Here is a 22,285-nt window from a genome sequence, read left to right on the forward strand (position 1 = left end):
CTTCTCTTCTGTTTATGATCTTTAACACAAAAAAATTAGACCAAATCAGGCTAAGATGTGAACTTTTTGCTAAAGGATCATATATAAAAATGAATTTACTCTTTTTATGTCAATTTTACTGGGTACAGAATTCCAATTTAATTCATACCAAGCCATAGATACTAGGTTTGCGACAAAGGTCTCGAGAATTTGAATGGTACACCTGAGAACTTTAAAACGCAGGTGACAGACAACCCAGCAGGGAAAAGTACACTGCAAAATCCCGTTTCATGATGATGTACTACATCTTAGGCCCAAATAACTATTTCAAAATATAGACTTGGTTTTCAGAGGACTGGGCCAGAGAATATAGAAAAGCTCACAGCTATTCAACATCACTCTTAGAAAAAACAGAACTCATGGGTATCACCCCCCAATGGTAAAGTACTGCAATTCTCAGAGGCCTAAGCAGCTAAACAGTCAAGAGATTGGTCTTTTTTTTTTTTTTTTCCAATGAGGCCTACATAAATAACCTGGGTTTCTCTCATCATGAAAAATGACAGAGTTTCCTAAATGCTGCCTGTCTACCAAGATTCCATATCCTGACAGTCCACACAAAATACCAAGTCTAAAAGCTAACACAACGAAGGACAGCAAGACAATAAAACACTACCACATAAAACAGCACAATAGTGAAAGAAGGTACAAATAGCTGTGGCAGTCACAAAACAACCAACAATGATTCCTGAATAACACATAAAGAACTCCTGTGGTACTTTGGCCTCTACTCAGCACACAGATGGCAATAACAAGAAGGTAATCTTGGAATATAAAGAAAGTAATATGTACCTCTCCAGAGGATACAGGTGTGTCTTAACTGCCCATAGGAAGACTTTCTCTGGTAAGGACAGTACATCCACAGAGGCTCCCATCACCCTTAAAGTTTTCATCAATTTGATTTTTCCGGTCTGTGCTTCTTATACTGGGGCAACTCCAGGCGCCCTGGGGTACCTATACTCTCCCTTCTGCCATTAGGGGTCATGTTAAGTTAGGGCAGTTAGGTAAAATCTGACATTATTCAACATAAAAGCAATAAGCCCTCTTTGTGGAGTGAAAAGTTTAATTTTTCAGATCCATCAGGAAATACAACAAAAAAAAATTTTTAAGGAAATCTGATCCTCTCACAATAAGATGATCTGGTTTAATCTAGATATTAGATAATGTTGCATATTAGCCTGTAAATGAACATTACCTGCATCACAGACACGTCAAAATACTTAGCAATGGAGGAATCTATTATTACCAAACTTAAAACAGAGTATTTAGAACAACCAAGTAGGCATCCTGAAAGACAAGTCAGTCCTAATAGTGTCATTCTTCCAAGACAATTTCTAGCATAAGGTAAAATACACCAAATTCAGGTCATCTCTAACTTTTCTTAGTTAAATATACATAAAAGTTGAAAGGGTAGAAGCTGAACAATAAGTTTCAATTTTAGCTAAAATGTTTTAAAATCCATAATTATACTTTCTTTTTAATAAATGATATTCAATAATATATTTCCAAATTTTGCACATATACTTTAATTTTGTTCCCAATCAAGGCTAAAGGGTCACTTTCAGTGTCCCTAATGATCTCCATCCTTTCTGTAGACTGTAGTTTATCACTACAATCATTTTAATTTTCCCGGTGTCTATTCTTGTATAGAATAAGGATAAAATGCAATAAAAGTCAAATAATTGTACAAACACACTGCTGTGAAGATAAAGACGTTGACATCATTGAAACTGAACTGTTAGCTGGCTGGCAGTGCCACTATTTAATAGCTTGAAATGTGCATTTGTTCATCAACAAGAGTCCAAATTCAGCATACAAAATCCAATTCAGAAGGGATCATCGTAGTGTGAGTTGTATGAAAGCCAAATGTATAAAATTTGAGGATTGCCCATAAATCAGACTCAGCATGTTTTCCTTTTTTCCATGTAAATGTGTAGTCTTTGGAATGATTGTTTAATTATCATGACTTCTTTCTGAATACAGAACACTTGTGTGTATGTATGTGCATAAACACTTGTGTTTATGAGTATAGGTCTTCCCACTCTATATATGTTATTTAATAATTTTCTTCAAATTATCTAAGTCCATTCATTCATTCAGCAAAAATTCATAAAGCACATACTCTGTATCAAGCACTTGATACTGTGCTTGACATTGGAAATATAAACAAAATATAGCCCTACTCTCAAGGAACTGAGCAATCACAATAAGCATATCAGTGCTTATGACAGAGGTATCTATTGCATGCTGTTGGTACAGATGCTCTGACTACGTTAAAGCGGGGGAGTGAAAAGATCAGTGAGGGCCTTTATCCTAGAGGTGAAACAACTTGAGCGAACTGTGGAATTTAATTAGCCAGGTAGATAAAAGTGGGAGGCAGGGGGTAAGGGAAGATAGGTGTTTTCAGTAGCATTCTCCAGGTAGGGAAAACAGGATATGCAAAGACACAGAGCATGGGAGAACACAGCACCTTTGGAGAACTGTGAATATGAAATGGCTAAAAATTACATGGGATAGAGTGACCAAAATCAATGTAACCAGGTGACAAACATAGAATTTAATTAAGTACAGAATAAAGTTGAAAATCAGAAAGTATTACTATCAATAAAATAGTAATATCTGGGAGGACATTTAAAATATTTCTTTTTTTCTACTTCTCTGTATTTTTTTTTTTTTTTTAATTTTTATTTATTTGTTTATTTATTTATGGCTTGTGTTGGGTCTTCGTTTCTGTGCGAGGGCTTTCTCTAGTTGCGGCAAGCGGGGGCCACTCTTCATCGCGGTGCGCGGGCCTCTCACTATCGCGGCCTCTCTTGTTGCGGAGCACAGGCTCCAGACGCGCAGGCTCAGTAATTGTGGCTCACGGGCCTAGCTGCTCCGCGGCATGTGGGATCTTCCCAGACCAGGGCTCGAACCCATGTCTCCTGCATTGGCAGGCAGATTCTCAACCACTGCGCCACCAGGGAAGCCCTGTATTTTCTATAATTATTAAATTTTTATTTTATAATTTTATAATAAAATGGTAATAATAAATATATTTTAAAATAAAATTATATTTGCCTGGGCATGCCTGTGTGTGTACATGCATGCATAAATGGATAAGTCATTCTAGACTGAAGGAAACTAGCATACTGATTGATGATTATCTTAAAGTAGAAGTATGAGTGATACTTTCTTGTTTATATATTTACCAAATAGTTTACATATTCTACTATAAACAATAAGTTAGTTTTATAAGCAGATGAAAATGTAGGGTTTCCCCCCAACACAAAACAAAAACATTTTTGACTTCTCACTATATGCAAACTCCTAATGTAAGGAGTATAGCTAGGATAAACATAGGTCAAATGTCAACATATGCACAAAAAATAACTGAATTTAAAAAAAAATTTTATTGTACTTGATTTACAATGTTGTGTTAATTTCTTCTGTACAGCAAAGTGACTCAGTTATGCAGATATATATATATATTTTTTCATATTCTTTTCCATTATGGTTTGTCACAAGATATTGAATATAGTTCCCTGTGCTATACAGTAGGACCTTGTAGTTTATCCATCCCATATACATAGCTTGCCTCTGCTAATCCCAAACTCCCATTCCTTCCCTCCCGTACCCTTGGCAACCACAAGTCTGTTCTCTATATCTGTGAATCTGTTTTTGTTTCGTAGATATGTTGATTGGTATTGTATTTTAGATTCCACATGTAAGTGATATCATATGGTATTTGTCTTCCTCTTTCTGACTTACTTCCTTTAGTATGATAATCTCTAGGTCCATCCATGTTGCTGCAAATGGCATTATTTCATTCTTTTTGATGGCTAATATTCCATTGTATATATATATACCACATCTTCTTAATCCATTCATCTCTCAATGGACATTTAGGTTGCTTCCATGTCTTGGCTATCGTAAATAGTGCTCCTATGAACATAGGGGTGCATGTATCTTTTCAAATTACAGCTTTGTCTGGGTATATGCCCAGGAATGGGACTGCTGGATCATATGGCAACTCCATTTTTAGTTTTTGGAGGAACCTACATACTGTTTTCCATAGTGGCTGCACCAATACACTCCCACCAACAGTGTAAGAGCATTCCTTTTTCTCCACACCCTCTTTAGCATTTGTTATTTGTAGACTTTTTAATGATGGCCATTCTGACTGGCGTGAAGTGGTACCTCACTGTAGTTTTGATTTGCATTTCTTTAATAATTAGCACTGTTGAGCATCTTTTCAGGTGCCTATTGGCCATCTGTATGCCTTCTTTGAAGAAATGTCTGTTTAGGTCTTCTGCCCTTTTTCAATTGGGTTGTTTGTTTTTTTGTTGTTGAGTTGTATGAGATGTTTGTATATTTTGGAAATTAAGCCCTTGTTGGTTGCATCGTTTGCAAATATTTTCTCCCATTCCACAAGTTGTCTTTTCATTTTGTTTACAGTTTCCTTCGCTGTGCAAAAATTTGTAAGTTTGATTAGGTCCCATTTGTTTATTTTTATTTCTATTGCATTGGAAGACTGACCTAAGAAAACATTGGTAGATAAGATTTATGTCAAAGAATGTTTTGCCTATGATCACTTCTAGGAGTTGTAGGGTGTCATATCTTACATTTAAGACATTTATTTATTTATTTATTTATTTTTTCGCTGCGCCAGGTCTTAGTTGCAGCATACGGGATCTTTCGTTGCAGCACATGGGCTTCTCTCTAGTTGTGGCGTGTGGGCTCCAGGATGCGTGGGTTTAGTAGTTGCGGTGCGCGGACTCTCTAGTTGTGGTGCGTGGGCTCCAGAGCGCGCGGGCTCAGTAGCTACAGCATGTGGGGTCGAGAGCACGTGGGGTCCAGAGCACGTGGGCTCTGTAGTTGCGGCACACGGGTTCTCTAGTTGTGGTGCACAGGCTTAGTTGCCCCGAGGCATGTGGGATCTTAATTCCCTGACCAAGGATCTTAATTCCCTGACCAGGGATCGAACCTGTGTCCCCTGCATTGGAAGGCAGATTCTTAACCACTAGACCACCTGGGAAGTCCCATGTTTAAGTCTTTAAGCCATTTTGAGTTTATTTTTGCACATGTCGTGAGGGTATGTTCTAACTTCTTTGATTTACATGCAGCACCACTTGCTGAAGAGACTTTTTCCCATTTTATATTCTTGCCTCCTTTGTTGAAGATTAATTGACCATAGGTGTATGGGTTTTTTTCTGGGCTCTCTATTCTGTTCCATTAATCCATATGCCTGTTTTTATGCCAATACCACACTGTTTTGATTACTGTAGCTTTGTAGTATTGTCTGAAGTCTGGGAGGGTTATGCCTCCTAGTTTGTTCTTTTTCCTCAGGATTGCTTTGGCAATTCTGGGTCTTTTATAGTTCCATATAAATTTTAGGATTATTTGTTCTAGTTCTGTGAAAAATATCATGGGTAATTTGATAGGGATCACATTAAATCTGTAGATTGCTTTGGGCAGTGTTGCCATTTTAAAAATATTAATTCTTCTAATCCAAGAGTATGGGATATCTTTCCATTTCTTTGAATCATCTTTAATATCCTTTATCAATGTTTTGTAGTTCTCAGCATATAAGTTTTTCACCTCCTTGGTGAGATTTATTCCTAAGGTTTTTTTGTTTGTTTGTTTTGTTTTCTGATGTAATTTCAAAAGGGATTGTTTGCTTACATTTCTTTTCTGATATTATTAGTGTAAAGAAATGCAACCAATTTCTGTGTGTTAATCTTGTATCCTGCTACCTTGCTGAATTCGTTTATCAGTTGTAGTAGTTTTTGTGTGGAGTCTTTAGGGTTTTCTATATATAGTATCATGTCATCTGCATATAATGACAATTTTACCTCTTCCTTACCTATTTGAATACCTTTTTTTTTTTCTCTTGTCTGATGGCTGTGGCTAAGACTTCCAATACTGTGTTGAAGAGAAGTGGTGAGAATGGGCATCCTTGTCTTGTTCCAGATTTTAGTGGGAAGGCTTTCAGCTTTTCACCATTGAGTATTATATTGGCTGTGGGTTTGTCATAAATAGCTTTTATTATGTTGAGATATGTTCCCTCTACACCCATTTTCGTAAGGTTTTTATCATGAATGGATGTTGAATTTTATCAAATGCTCTGTGTCTACTGAGATGATCATGTGGCTTTTGTCCTTTCTTTTTTTTTTAAAAAAATATTTATTTATTTATTTATTTGGCTGTGCCAGGTCTTAGTTGCGGCATGCAGGACCTAGTTCCCTGACCAGGGATCAGACCCGGGCCCCCCTGCATTGGGAGCACGGAGTCTTAACCACTGGACCACCAGGGAAGTCTCTGTCCTTTCGTTTGTTGATGTGGTGTATGACACTGATTAGTATGACACTGTTGAACCATCCTTGTGACCCTGGGATGAATACAACTTGGTCATGGTTTTATGTGTTGCTGGTTTCGGTTTGCTAATATTTTGCTGAGAATTTTTGCATCTACGTTCATCAAAGATACTGGCCTGTAATTTTCTTTTTTGGTAGTGTCTTCATCTGGTTTTGGTATAAGGGTGACGGTGGCTTCACAGAATGTCTTTGGGAGCGTTCAAAAGGAACTGAATTTTTTATTAAATAGAAATTATGCAGTTCTGAGATGATTTATATACAGTGGGAGGGTGATCAATTAGGACTTCGATAAGTAAGCATTTTTGTCATGGGGTAATTTTCCTTATGGTATTGTTTTGTAATAAGTTTTACATGTTCATTTACAGTCAGTGTGATAATCCATATTCCCCTAAAACCTCAAATGTAAAATAAGGCTTCCATACGTGTATATATACGTATATTCTGAATAATGCTTAATTTTCCTAGTATTGCTCCACATTAACATTTCATGTAGCAGATGGTAAGATTTAGTAGACTTCTAAGTATTTTTCTTTTTTAATTTTATTGAAGTATAGTTGATTTACAATGTTAATTTCTGCTGTACAGCAAAGTGACTCAGTTATACATATACATATGCTTTTTCATATTCTTTTCCATTATGGTTTATCACATACTGAATACAGTTCCCCGAAATCTAAGTATTCTTAAACAGTAAAATATATTACATAATCTCTCCTGAAGTCAGTCCTCAACAATTTCAACCTTTGACAAGGGACCCTAGCTAATATTAAAATACTATATGATTCAAGCTCAAAAATTCCTTAAAATTACTAGCTGTACTTGACACCTAAAATATTCTAAGGCCATATAAATCCACCTACATTCTTTTTTTTTTTTTTTAAGGCATTGACTAGTACATTTTTTAAAAATATTTATTTATTTATTTATTTGGTTGTGCCGGGTCTTAGTTGCAGCTCACAGGCTCCTTAGTTGCGGCACGTGTGCTCCTTAGTTGCGGCCAGCAGGCTCCTTAGTTGCGCCTCACAGGCTCCTTAGTCGTGGCTCACGGGCTCCTTAGTTGCAGCTCACAGGCTCCTGAGTTGTGGCTTGCTGGCTCCTTAGTTGTGGCATGCGAACTCTTAGTTGTGGCATGCTTCTGGGATCTAGTTCTCTGACCAGGGATTGAACCCGGGCCCCCTGCGTTGGGAGCACAGAGTCTTAACCACTGCACCACCAGGGAAGTCCCAACCTATATTCTTATTGTTAGAATTTCTCTTCTTCTTTAATGTCTAAAGAAAATAAAGGATCTGAATTACTCAGCTATTTTTAAGCACTTTCTATTGCTCAGTCTCATTTAATAGTACAGATTACGACTGCCATTTGCTGAGGAAAAACAAATGGTTCCACAAAATACACCCACTGTTAATCAGCAGAAATCCTCTTAATCACCTATTGACTTTCCAGGACAAAACAATGGAATGATGGAAATGAAAATACGTTCAAACTAAACAGGTCCTCAAATAATCTATTTAAATAATATTTACAGCATCTTCTTTACCACTAGTTTTTTTTTTTTAATATTTATTTATTTGGCTGCATTGGGTCTTAGTTGCAGCATGCAGGATCTTCAGTTGCGGCATGCAGGATCTTTTAGTTGTGGCATGTGAACTCTTAGTTGCAGCATGTGGGATCTAGCTCCCTGACCAGGGATCGAACCCGTGTCCCTTGCACTGGGAGCGTGGAGACTTAACCACTGGACCACCAGGGAAGTCCCCCTGTCACTAGTTTAAAATGTGTGGTTTGTAATGTCAATAATCAAACCATCCCAATGTTGCCATTTCCATCTGAGTTACTGAGGATAATCCAACATATTCAGCAACAATTCTATGGCTCTTCCTTTTCTATTGTCACAGAATTTTTACTTTGAAGGTACTTCAAATTCGCTAAATATTTGCGATAATTTCAAAGAAAAAATACTATGAAACTATTACTAAGTCACTTCCTTAAACATGTTCAGCAATATTAGTAGAAATGAGTATTCCTACTGGGACAACCACTTTGAAGAATTACTTGAACTATACTTTTTAACGTTAAAAATACACTTTCTCTATGACCCAGCAATTCCACTCGAGAGGCATTAAGCCAAGAGAAATAAAAATCCATATCCACAAAAAGACATACAAACTGTATATTGTAGCTTTATTCATAGTAGACAAAAATAGGAACAATCCAAATGTCTACCAATGGATGAATGGAAAAACAAATTGTAGTATATTAATGCAATGGAATTTACTTAGCAATAAAAAAGAATAAGTTACAGATAAACATAACAAAATGGATAAATCTCAAAAACATTATGCTGATCAAGAGGACACAGGGAATTCCCTGGCAGTCCAGTGGTTAGGACTCCGTGCTTCCACTGCAGGGGGCAGGGGTTTGATCCCTGGTCAGGGAACTAAGATCCTGCATGCCATGTTGCATGGCCAGAAAAGAAAAAAAGAACAGACACGAAAGAATGTATACTCTGTGACTGCATTTATATAAGGTTCAGGTACAGGCAAATCTAATCTTCGGTGACAAATCAGAACAGTAATTGCATATGGGATATGGGTACTAACTGGAAGGGGGTACAAAGGAACTTTCTCAGATTATGGAAATGCTCTATATCTTGAGAGTGAGGTTACACAAATGTATACATTTGTCAAATTCATCTAAGTGTACACAAGATGTGTATATTTTACTATATGTAATTTTTACATAAACAAAAACCTAAATAAGCAAATAAGGCAAAACCCAAGCAAGAAAGATGCAAATGTACTAAGATTGTTTTAATCCTAGTAGTGGAAACAGGAAAGACTAGACTTAAGTCTATATCTGCCAATTAGTCAATCAGCAATATTGAGCACCTGTGCACAATGAACCTGACATAGAACAAACTGTTGGATTAACAGAATAAAACCAGCATATAAGCCCATTTCTTCCATTTTTGCTACAGAGAACTTAATGATTTCTCTGAAGATAAGAAAAGAAAAATAAACATTCATACTTATAGCAATGTTGGGGAAAGCAAAATTTTCTCAATACCTGCACCAAGTGTAGGCTTTGCTATGATACAGAACTGGGCAGTAAGGTATGAAAAAATAAAAAAAAGATTTAATTCAACAGTGTACTGTTTTATACCAAGGTGAAACATTATTTGCTGAAAGCTTCCAAACCTAGTCCTCTGTGCAGTTTTCTGATAATATAGAACCCATTTATCTTCCAGACCCTGTTCTAAGTGAAACAGGAAGGAAGGGGGCAGGGCACAACCTTTAAAAGAATGACACTGGGGCTTCCCTGGTGGCGCAGTGGTTGAGAGTCTGCCTGCCAATGCAGGGGATGCAGGTTCGGGCCCTGGTCTGGGAGGATCCCACGTGCCGCGGAGCAACTGGGCCCGTGAGCCACAACTACTGAGCCTGCGCATCTGGAGCCTGTGCTCCGCAACGGGAGAGGCCGCGACGGTGAGAGGCCCGCGCACTGCGATGAAGAGTGGCCCCCCACTTGCCGCAGCTAGAGAAAGCCCTCGCACAGAAACGAAGACCCAACACAGCCAAAAATAAATAAATAAAATTAATTAAAAAAAAAAAAAAAAAAAGAATGACATAGCCACAGGACATGACAAAAAATGGTTAGAACTAACTAGATCCAAGATGGTGGAAGAGTTAACTACCAGTAGACCTTGAGCTTCATTATACACTCATTGTAATACATCAGCATGCTAAATGACACACCCACCAGTGCCATGACAGTTCTGAAGCTAAGCATAAAAGACCAAAAAGTGGGCGGTAGCCCAACTCCTGGAAATCCCTGCCCCTTCCCCTGAAATAGTTGGAATAATCCTCCCACGCATTAGCCTATGAAGTTAACCAGCCCATAAAAACTAATCAAGCCATATTTCAGGGCCTCTCACCTTCTGAGATGGCCCACACTCTGTCTGTGGAGTGTGTCTTCTCTATAAATAAATCCACTTCTTACCTATCACTTTGTCTCTCATTGAATTCTTTCTGTGATGAGACATAAAGAACCTGAGCTTCATTAAGTCCTGAGACCAGGTGTGTAATCTCAATTAAAAGACAGTGGGTTTAAGTCTCTATCTGAGTTGCATGGTTTCATAAGGATTTAATAAAAGTCAACTCGTACCCTAACAACCCTATGAGATAGATACTATTATCATCCTTACTTAACTGATAAGGAAACTGAGGTATAGAGAAGTCAAGTACATACCCAACATTACATGTAGACAGAGCCAGGCTCAAATCTCAAGCAGTCTGGTGCCAGGGTGAAACTGAGCAGAACCCCACAGGGTCCTCCCTGGTACAAAAGCCTTTTTCTTGTTTGCAGGGAAAAAAGGCTTCAGCCTCCTAGACTTTCCCTGAGTTCCAATGGGCAGATTCAAACAGTTACTAATTAAGTGAGGGAATGAAGAAACAAAGGAAAGGAGTCAAGAAACAATAGCGCAGCAATGGGGCAGGGTCCTTGTTCCTCCTCAAGGGATGTACATAACAATCTGATACACATCTCTGAGTTTTATCTACAGCAACTAAGGCCCCCCCACCCAGGTGGAAGATGGTAACTTCAAGCTAAGCACTATCACATGGACCCAAGACTGGTTGGAACCAGAAGGCTAATGATTGAGATTCCTGAAACACCACCCTGTTATCACACTACCAACCAATCTGAGGAAGGTCACACACCCTGCAGTCCTCCCCACCAAATTCTGAGCAACAGCTGCCCATTCTCCTTGCTTGGCCCTTGTAATAAACCTTTTTCTGCTCCAAATTCTGACAGTTCAGTTTGTTTGGCCTTACTGTGCATAAGATACAAGAACTTGGGTTTGACAAGGACTCTTAACCACTACACCATATACTGGCCTCTGGGCTTCTTTTCTAAGATGTTTTTTAAGCATCTCTTTTCTGCCTATGTCACACAATTTCACCCCTGCAATACAATTCAAGGCCCACACACCAATTTATTCTGAATTTTTCAGCAAAAATTTCTAAATCAATTTGTCTCCAAATATACTCCAGAAGTACAGTAATTTGTAAGGGGACTCAATATTAAAAAAAATAGATATTTGTCGATTTTTTTGACTAAGACTAAACAGAGAAAGCCCTGACAGTGATGGTAATTTTGTTCACAAATCTTTCCTACTGGCCTTAGATTCAAAATTGTTTTAGGCCGAAAGAAATTTTGAATTGTTCTTCATATCTTAGTGTCCATGTCAGATGATTTTGACTTGTACAATTTTTAGTTGCACATGATTATCTTTACCACTTATCTAACATAGTTCAAATCATCAGTTTTTATTGAGCCCCAACTACTAAAAAGGAGGTCAATGGATAAGTGTTAAGAGATTGCTTCTGCTTTCAAGGAATTTTCTAGCCTAACATTTCTCATATTAAGCTAGGATACAATAACTACTAGGATCTATTGAATTCCCAGCCCCACATTCCAGGGTGGGAAGAAGCATGTGGGTGGCAATGTAGTGTCTTGCTGCTGTTTTAATTTGCATTTCCCTGATGTCTAAACATATAGAGGATCTTCTCATGTGCTTATTTGCTGTTTGTGTATCTTTTTTTGGTATTATATCCATTCAAATTTTTTGCTCATTAATCGCCCTTTTTTATTGGGTAGTTTATCTTATTATTTATTGTTTTGTAAGAGTTCTGAATTCAAGTCTTTCATCAAATATGTATTTTACAAATATTTTCTTCCAGTCAGTGCCTTACTTGTTCATTTTCTAAACAGTATCTTTTTAAAAATCAGACGTTTTAAACTGTGATTAAGTCCAATTTATTTTTTTTTATGGTTCATGTTTTTGTCTTCTCGAAAAAATATTTTCTAATGTGAAGTCACAACGAATTTTTTTCTCACTCATTTTCTTCTAGTAGTTTTATAATTTTAGCTCATATTTAGGTCTACAATCCAGTTTGAGTTAATTTTTGAATATGGTGCAATATATCTAGTCAAGGTTCATTATTTTGCATATAGATGTTCAATTGTTCCAGCATGATTTGTTAAAAACACTGAGACCAATGCTTTTAATATAATAGAGCACAAGAAGTTCATTGATATGCTTTCAGATTCTATACTACAACTAATCTTTAAGAAATCACAACTACCTGAAAAGGATATTAAAACACTTCTACGTTTTCAAACTATATATCTGTGTGAGGCTGGAATTCTACATGTATTACAAGCAAAACGCCACATCACAACTTACTGAATGCAGAAGCAGACATGAGAATCCAGCTGTCTTATTAATCCAGACATTAGAGATTATAAAAATGTAATACAATGTTAGTCTTAAATTTTTGTTTTAGAAAATAGGTTTTTTTAAATAAAAATATTCATATGCATTAACATATAATGGATTTATTGTAGCTATTTTAGTCAGTTGTTTTTAATGAATAAATTAATATTTAAATTTTTTCTCAGTTCTGATTTCAAATATAATAAATATCAATAGATATACCCCATATAAACAAAACCACTTTGGAGTCCTCAATAATTTTTAAGAGTGCAAAGGAGTCCTGACATCAAAACCAAACTGCCCACATCTCTTCCTTCAATTACTGAAATTATCTTTATGATAGCTAGAGTAATACATCTAAACACAAATCTGATCAGGTCAAACTTGTGTTTAAATACTTTCAACAGGGAATTCTCTGGTGGCACGGTGGTTAAGAATCTGCCAGCCAATGCAGGGGACATGGGTTCGAGCCCTGGTCCGGGAAGATCCCACATGCCGCAGAGCAACTAAGTCTGTGCGCCACAACTACTGAGCCTGCACTCTAGAGCCCACGAGCCACAACTACTGAAGCCCGTGTGCCTAGAGCCCAGGCTCCGCAACAAGAGAAGCCACCACAATGAGAAGCCCGTGCACCGCAAGGAAGAACAGCCCCTGCCTGCCGCAACTAGAGAAAGCCCACGTACAGCAACGAAGACCCAATGCAGCCAAAAATAAATAAATAAAATAAATAAATTTAAAAAAACATACTTTCAACAGCTTAGTACTCTTAGCATCAAGATGAAACATTCAATGGCCCACAAATCCTGCCATGATCAAGCTTCCCCAGTCTTTCCTAACTCTATTCTCCTCTATTCTCCTCATTCTCTGAAATGATTTCTTTTTTTTTTTGTTTTCCCAGCAGAGTCCTTAAATGCACAAAACCCCACCTGTCCTCAGGGCCTTTGAACTGGCCTGAAATGTTCTCCCCCGCCTCCCTTTTTGCCTAATCCCTACTCATCATTCAGTTCTTAACTCAAACCTTGATTACCTGATCTTCCTTACCCCCACCCTCAGGTTAAATCAGGTTCCTCTTTTATATATTCTTATGGCTCCCTGCACATTTCTGTTAGGATAACCACCGACCGAAACCGCCTGCCCTGGCCAGGCCGGATAGTAACCACTTGCATGAGGTACCTTACAACAGGAGATCCTGGTAAGGAACGCAGAAACTGACAAGCTATCACCAACCGTAAGAATTCGGGAAAGGTCAAAAGGAGAGAGGAGACGCCAGTCCATATGTCCTACCAACCTCCCAGAATCCTTCCTACTGGAATCCATCTTGGCTGTGTGATGCGCGCGCCACCAGGAAGCACCCTGAGTCAGAATGATTGGCCAGAGACAACCCGGAAACTAACCCCATTACCATAAAACCTGAGACTGCAAGCCATGTGGCAGAGCAGTTCTCCTGGGTTCCCTTACCCTGCTGCTCTCTGCCCGGGCACCCCTTCCCAAAAAGTCTCTTGCTTTGTCAGCACGTGTGTCTCCTCAGACAATTCATTTCCAAGTGTTAGACAAGAGCCCACTCTCAGGCCCTAGAAGGGGTCCCCCTTCCTGCAACATTTCCTTAATAGAACTTATCAGTTTGGGGGATTTGGGGATTATATAATTTAAACAGTAATTTAATCTAAGGCCAGACACCATAAGACTCTTAGAGGAAAACAAAGGCAGAACACTCTATGACATAAATCACAGCAAGATCCCTTTTAACCCACCTCCTAGAGAAATGGAAATAAAAACAAAAATAAACAAATGGGACGTAATGAAACTTAAAAGCTTTTGCACAGCAAAGGAAACCAACAAGACGAAAAGACAACCCTCAGAATGGGAGAAAATATTTGCCAACGAAGCAACTAACAAAGGATTAATCTCCAAACTATATAAGCAGCTCAGGCAGCTCAATATCAAAAAAACAAACAACCCAATCCAAAAATGGGCAAAAGACCTAAAGAGACATTTCTCCAAAGAAGATATACAGATTGCCAACAAACACATGACAGGATGCTCAACATCACTAATCATTAGAGAAATGCAAATCAAAACTACAATGAGGTGTCACCTCATACCAGTCAGAATGGCCATCATCAAAAAATCTACAAACAGTAAATGCTGGAGAGGGTGTGGAGAAAAGGGAACCCTCTTGCACTGTTGGTGGGAATGTAAATTGATACAGCCACTATGGAGAACAGTATGGAAGTTCCTTAAAAAACTAAAAATAGGGCTTCCCTGGTGGCGCAGTGGTTGAGAGTCTGCCTGCCAATGCGGGGGACACGGGTTCGAGCCCTGGTCTGGGAGGGTCCCACATGCCACAGAGCAGCTAGGCCTGTGTGCCACAACTACTGAGCCTGCGTGTCTGGAGCCTGTGCTCCGCAACAAGAGAGGCCGCGACGGTGGGGGGCCGGCGCACCGCGATGAAGAGTGGCCCCCGCTTGCTGCAACCAGAGAAAGCCCTCGCACAGAAACGAAGACCCAACACAGCCAAAAATAAATAAATAAATAAATAAATTAAAAAAAAAAAAAACACTAAAAATAGAACTACTATATGACCCAGCAATCCCACTACTGGGCATATACCCTGAGAAAACCATAACAAAAAGAGTCACGTACCACAGTGTTCATTGCAGCACTATTTACAACAACCAGAACATGGAAGCAACCTAAGTGTCCATCAACAGATGAATGGATAAAGAAGATGTGGCACGTATATAGAATGGAATATTACTCAGCCATAAAAAGAAACGAAATTGAGTTATTTGTAGTGAGGTGGCTGGACCTAGAGACTGTCATACAGAGTGAACTTGGACCTAGAGACTGTCATACAGAGTGAAGTAAGTCAGAAAGGGAAAAATAAACACCGTATGCTAACACATATATATGGAATCTAAAAAAAAAAAAAGGTTCTGAAGAACCTAGAAGCAGGCAGGAATAAAGACGCAGATGTAAAGAATGGACTTGAGGATGCGGGGAGAGGGAAGGGTAAGCTGGGACGAAGTGAGAGAGTGGCATTGACATATATACACTACCAAATGTAAAATAGATAGCTAGTGGGAAGCAGCCTCATAGCACAGGGAGATCAGCTCAGTGCTTTGTGACTACCTAGAGGGGTGGGATAGGGAGGGTGGGATAGGGAGGGTGGGAGGGAGATGCAAGAGGGAGGGGATATGGGGATATAAGTATGTGTAGAGCTGATTCACTTTGTTATACAGCAGAAACTAACAACAATGTAAAGCAATTATACTCCAATAAAGATGTTAAAAAAATAATTTAATAGCTTAAGATAATATAAATATAATAATCATAATATATAAAACTTATAAATAAAATTTTGCCTATGTGTCATGAGTATTTTTCTAAGTTCAATAGTTCTCATCAGATTCTCAAAGGAGTACATGACCCCTGTATACTGAAGAATTAATCTTACCCAAAGAGAGGCCTTGTCTTTCCCCTTGGTTACTGGCAGGTGGTGTCCCCCTGGAACTTCTTACCTAACAGAACTTTGACTGGGGGCTTTGGCCACAGGACTAATGTGATTCATGATGGGGGCTTTGAGCCACATTCAGTTCCAATCCTAAGAAGGAACAGAGACTAAAAGCATTAGTGTAACCTATAGGAGGGGCTACAGACTAAAAATCAGCCATGTGAGCAGCCTGTAATTGAGCCACAATAAAAACTCTGTACACAAAAGGCTTGGGTGAGTTTCCCTGATTGGCAATATCCTGTGTGTACTGTCACATACAATGGCCCAGAGGCAATAATGCCATCCATGATTCCATGGGGAGAGGATGACAGGAATTTCTACATTTGGTTCCCTCCAGATTCTATCCTGTATGTCTCTTTTTTTGCTAATTTTAACCTGAATCCTCTCCCTGTAATAAACCGTGAATATAACAGCTTTCAGTGAGTTCTGTGAGTCCTTTCTAGTGAGTTACCAAACCTGAGTGGCGGGGTGGGGGTGGGGGGGGTGCCCTTACAACTGGTATCTGAAGGAGGGCAGCCTTATAAGGACTGTTCTCTCAGACTGCAGTCTGGTGAAACTCATTCCAACCCCAATAAGATTTTAAAAAACCAAAAAGCTAGACTGAGTTCCTTGAGAGCCGAAACTTCATCAATATGATATATAGTAAAAAACAAACAAACAAAAAAACATACGATGTTTGAAATAAATTGATACTCTCAGGATATCAATATTCTCTAACATTAACAGCAATAATGTTAATGACAATGAAGATAAGGATGATAAAAACAGCAACTATTTACTGCATGCCCTTACTATAGTCTCCACTTACAGATGAATTTAGAGTGAAAATGACTTGCTCAAGATCATACCACTAGTGACAGACAGTATATAAGCCCTGATTTAACTAATTTTAAAGCCTATGCCCTTCACCATATTGTATCTCATAAGACAAGCAAAGGAAGTTTTGCAAAGGACAAATATCCAGCATCATCATCACTAAAATACTTATATTAAAGTAAGTATTTTCATTAAAGACAAGTAACTGGGGACTTCCCTGGTGGCGCAGTGGTTAAGAATCTACCTGCCAATGCAGGGGACACGGGTTCGAGCCCTGGTCTGGGAAGATCCCACATGCCATGGAGCAACTAAGCCCATGCGCCACAACTACTGAGCCTGCGCTCTAGAGCCCACGCGCCACAACTACTGAAGCCCGCGCGCCTAGAGCCCGTGCTCTGCAACAAGAGAAGCCACTGCAATGAGAAGCCCGCACACCACAATGAAGAGTAGCCCCTGCTCACCACAACTAGAAAAGGCCTGCGTGCAGCAACGAAGACCCACCGCAGCCAGAATAAATAAATAAATTTATTTATTTTAAAAAAACCAAAAGAACATACACAAACACACACATATATAATAGTATAGTAGCCAGGAGACACTCTGAATTGAGCACTTTATATTTTTAGTAAGCACAAGAGAAACACAAGAAGGTGCCCGGGCAACTGGTTGTAATTAATTGATTGATTATATTAATTGGCTTTATGTAGGTCCAGAGCAAACATTACATATTGAATGCTATTTATTGAGATTACTTTAAAATTCACTATCATACTTCTACTAGGTATGAAAACCAACAAGTCAAGTTGCGCTATGTCAATTTTGGCAAACCAATCATGATAATAAAAATGTCTCAAGAGTGGATGGATCTGGATCTACATTATAAATTAAAGAATTGAGTGATGTGAAATATAGGCAATATGAAGGAGAAAAGTGAACGTAAGTGAAGGATGGGAAAGAAGGAGAGACACACCAATTAATTAGACACACATACTAATGCCCACAAATAACCCACAGAGACAGAGAAAGTACCTGGAAAGCTGTGAGTGCGCCAGTCCCTGGGTTATACAGGCATCGCAGCGAAGGCATGCTGTCCGCCAGGCTGGAGCAGCCCAGCCACAGAGACCTGGGCATAGAGCACTGCAGAGAGAGGACAACTATGAGATGGGACAGTATGAGACAGGATGGCACAGATTACAGGAATTTTCAAGGCTTGGCTAAATACAATATTCCAGTTGCAGCTTGCCTTTATGATAGACACATCTTCAAGAAACATACTACTTACTAGTTCTAACCCCAGAAGGAAACTCAAAAGGGACACTAGTGGCCAAAAAGCAAGAAAAAAAAGTTATAGGTCAAAAATCCAAATATTTAATAAAAATTTTTATCCCTGTTCATCTTCTATGTATGAATCTAAAGGAAATCTACTTCTTAACCCAATTAATCAATTCTTTTCCTCTACGCACCTCAACTCATCTCCCATAAACTCACTACAGAGTGAAATATTGTGCAGACTAAGCAGAAGAAAGGAATTATTCATGGTAGCATTTCAATATTAGAAATGGTAACTTAGAAGACAAAATATAACAGGAAAGTTAAAGTTTTTTTTTAGAAGGTGGGGAGAAGGCAAAGAAAAAGTATTATACCCCTACAGCTTTGACAGCAACTAACTCTGCACAGTTTGCATATGTTTTATGTATCTTGTTAGTCTGCTATTAACCAAAATGCATAGTTACCACAGCAGCTGCCTCTTCATCTTTCCAGATGGATTAAGGGGGGTGGGAATATTGGAGGGAGGAGGCAGGAAGCAATCCAAACAGAAGGGAAAACAACAACAAAGAAAGAAGCAGAGACAGGGACAGAAAAAGAGGAAAAAAAGAGAACCCCAAAAAGCTGCTGGTCCTAAAACCTTCTAAAGAAACAAAAACAAATGTGTAAGTGTGAATATACATATAGTGTATTCAGCAGCAAACAAACAAAAAACAAGGTAGAAATTATGAGTTCTAGTAGTACTAATTAAACAATATGAGTGGTACTCCTCCTGTAGCTTCATGAAGCACTGTATCTTTTAGAAGAATTTTTACATTCCCTAAATGTATCCCAGGCTGAAGCTCTGTCCATCAACTTGGGTGCTATTACAGTCTAATAATACTAAAAAACTAAATACCTGATCACAGCACATATAAAAACAGAAAAACATTTTGAAATACGTCAGTGCACGTAATACTAAACTTTATAAGTTTTGAAATATTTACTATCATCGTGGGACTTTTTTTCTTCTTAAAATACTTTAGTTGGAGAAATATTAAGGAAACAAAATATGGTATTCATTGTTCACACTATCTATAACTGATATAAGGATAGTATGCTGCAAAGTACTCCAAAAAACGGTGGGCCAATAATTTATTACAACTGAAGTCTGTTAATCAATTGAATGAGTTTACTAGCTTTTAAAAAGCATACACAGCATGTTTTTAAATGCCTGAAACATGTTTTCTACTACTTGAAAGAATCAGAAAAGAGATTGAAATGTTGCAACAAGGGGCCTGCAGTGCTTTAAGGAGAATATAGTATCTAATGCCCATGAGGTTCAACAGCACAAATTCATTTTCACAAAGAACGCTGAAAATCTTGACTCCTCCCCCTATTTGGCTGCCTGGAAAAAGCCACAGTTCCTCTTCACTGATAGAAGGCCCTGCAGGCAAAGGGCTGGCCTTAGCATTTACTATATGAAAGCTGAAAGACAAAATCTCCTAAACTCAGGTCCCTGTTGGTCAACTTCTAAGAGTAACAGAAGCTATAATAATGAACAATAAAAAGATTGCTGCATTGAGAGTTTATGTATCCTTAAGCCATGGAATAGAAGAATTCCCTTTTCACTACTATATCAACTAAAAAATTCAGGCCAAGAGAACTATAGTATTCCATAGGCCATGTAATACATTCACACTCTACCTATACAAATTCAATGACTGGCTCTTAAGAATTCCAATTTAGGGACTTCCCTGGTGGTCCAGTGGTTAAGAATCTGTCTTGCAATGCAGGGGACGCCGGTTCGATCCCTGGTCAGGGAACTAAGATCCCACATGCTGCAGGGCAACTGAGCCCATGCACCACAACTACAGAGAAGCCTGCGCGCCGCAAAGAAAGATCCCCCATGCCCCAACTAAGACCTGATGCAGCCAATAAATAAATTAAAAAAAAAGAATCCCAATTTAGTTCACTCACTTCAAAAATGAAACTCCTACTGTCACATAGGATAATCATATCTGCCTACCCTTACTGCACAAGGTTTTGGTAAAATTAAAATAAGGGATCTAAAAACTTCAAGTACAGGGACTTCCCTGGTGCTCCACTGGCTAAGACTCCACACTTCCAATGCAGGGGGCCTGGGTTCAATCCCTGGTCAAGGAACTAGATTCCATATGCCGCAACTAAGAGAACTGCATGCTGCAACTAAAGATCCCACATGCCACAACTGAAGATCCCTCATGCCGCAACTAAGACCCAGTGCAGCCAAATAAATATTAAAAAAAAAACAAACTTCAGGTACAAAAGAAAAAAATATAAAGTGCCATCATTACCAAGAACAGGCTTCCATGAATGCCACTTGCATTTCAAAATGTTCTGGGAAGCCATTATGAACTGCAGATCATTGAATCAATAAATTCATCCATTAATCAAATATTTAGTGTTCATTAGCAGAATAGACACAAGTGGAGTACAAGGAGAGGAGAAACAAAATTTATCAAGCATAAATTGTTTGCCAGTCATTGTGCTAGATTCTTAAAAACATTATTTCACTTAATCATTACAATCCTGTCAAAGAATTATTAGTATTTTCACTTTAACAGGAGAGTAAACTCAAGTTCAGAGACGTTACAGTGACTAAATGTCAGTGGCAGAAATAAGACCACAATGTGTTTGTCTCCCAAAATCCACACTCACCACTATAAAGACCTATTCTCAAGTAGTTTACACTCTATTTGAGGGAGATAAATTAACACAAATAGTAACTACAAGGAAAAATACAATAACATACTAAACTGTGTTAGACAATAGCTGCTATATAAGTTTAGTTAAAATTTCTAATTTTGGGCTTCCCTGGTGGCGCAGTGGTTGGGGGTCCGCCTGCCAATGCAGCGGACGCGGGTTCGAGTCCTGGTCCGGGAGGATCCCACATGCCGCGGAGCAACGAAGCCCGTGCGCCACAACTACTGAGCCTGTGCTCTAGAGCCCGCGAGCCACAACTACTGAAGCCCCCGCACCACAACTGCTGAGGCCCCCGCGCCTGGAGCCTGTGCTCCGCGACGGGAGAGGCTACCGCAGTGAGAGGCCCGCGCACTGCAACGAGGAGTGGCCCTCGCTCACTGCAACCAGAGAGAGCCCGCGCGCAGCAACGAAGACCCAATGCAGCCAAAAAATAAAATAATAAAATAAATTAAAAAAAAAAAAAAAAATTTCTAATTTTTAAAAAGTTCAGACACAGTCTTTAATTTTATTGTAGCACTTGTTACTGTATGTAAATTAATTATATGTTTGCCTCCTCTATCATAATGTCTTTCTCAGATATGAGTCATGTCTTTTTTTTTTTTAATCTCCAGCATGTGGTCATAGTAGATGCTCAATAAATGTGCTCTTAATGGCAAGTGATCATTGAAAGCTACATATCAAAGAGGAGTAAGGAAACAGTTTTTGCTTACAGAACAGTGAGAATACTGATAAAATAACACTGTTTACTTTACTGAGACTGACGTTACCAGGCTGAAAGGTATGTGTTTTGGATAAATCTCTTTCACGATTCATTATCTTACTCACCTGTAAAACAATCTGGTAACTAAGAAAGATCCAGAGAGGTTAAATAAATTACCAAAAGTGAGTGGGTACCACGCAAGTGGTAAATATGGGATTCAAACTAGATACTCTGACTACCTAGAACAATGCCACGTAAATGATGGCACTTAAGGACTTCCCTGGTGGTCCAGTGGTTAAGACTCTGCGCTTCCACTGCAGGGACACGGGTTCAATCCCTGCTTGGGGAAGTTCCGCATGTTGCCACGGTATGGCCAAAAAAAAAAAGGCACTTAAAAAGTCACACATGGAGTTAGTTCATTTATTAAAAAATGTGGAGCCAAAGGTGGTTTAGGGGCACTGGACTAACTCAGAAACTAAAGAAAAGGAGTCCCACCCAAGAGGCCATGTTAATAATCAAAGTAATGGGCAAAGAGAAGACAAACTTACATAAAGAGAAAGATCAACAGGACTTACTGACTGAGGAAAGGAACAAAGAAAGAT

At 38.8% G+C, this 22,285-nt stretch overlaps 1 protein-coding gene across 13 annotated transcripts in view; it reads right to left on the reverse strand.

The window, feature by feature from the left end:
• BTRC (beta-transducin repeat containing E3 ubiquitin protein ligase) overlaps positions 1 to 22,285 on the reverse strand; it is a 195,734-nt gene that overhangs the window by 109,367 nt on the left and 64,082 nt on the right. For 7 of the 13 annotated variants that reach the window (XM_061204144.1, XM_061203747.1, XM_061203874.1 and 4 more), the window contains one exon: positions 18,023 to 18,130. The exons of 3 other annotated variants lie outside the window; for them this stretch is intronic. In XM_061204144.1, the coding sequence (XP_061060127.1) occupies positions 18,023 to 18,130 (108 nt within the window). Of the gene's footprint in view, positions 1 to 10,634; positions 10,686 to 16,120; positions 16,199 to 18,022; positions 18,131 to 22,285 lie in introns of those variants that run through there. 3 more of the 13 variants (XM_061204644.1, XM_061204467.1, XM_061204552.1) reach the window with 3 other exon arrangements.

This window comes from Eubalaena glacialis, chromosome 1 (assembly GCF_028564815.1).
Source record: "Eubalaena glacialis isolate mEubGla1 chromosome 1, mEubGla1.1.hap2.+ XY, whole genome shotgun sequence".
Lineage (NCBI taxonomy): Eukaryota > Metazoa > Chordata > Mammalia > Artiodactyla > Balaenidae > Eubalaena > Eubalaena glacialis.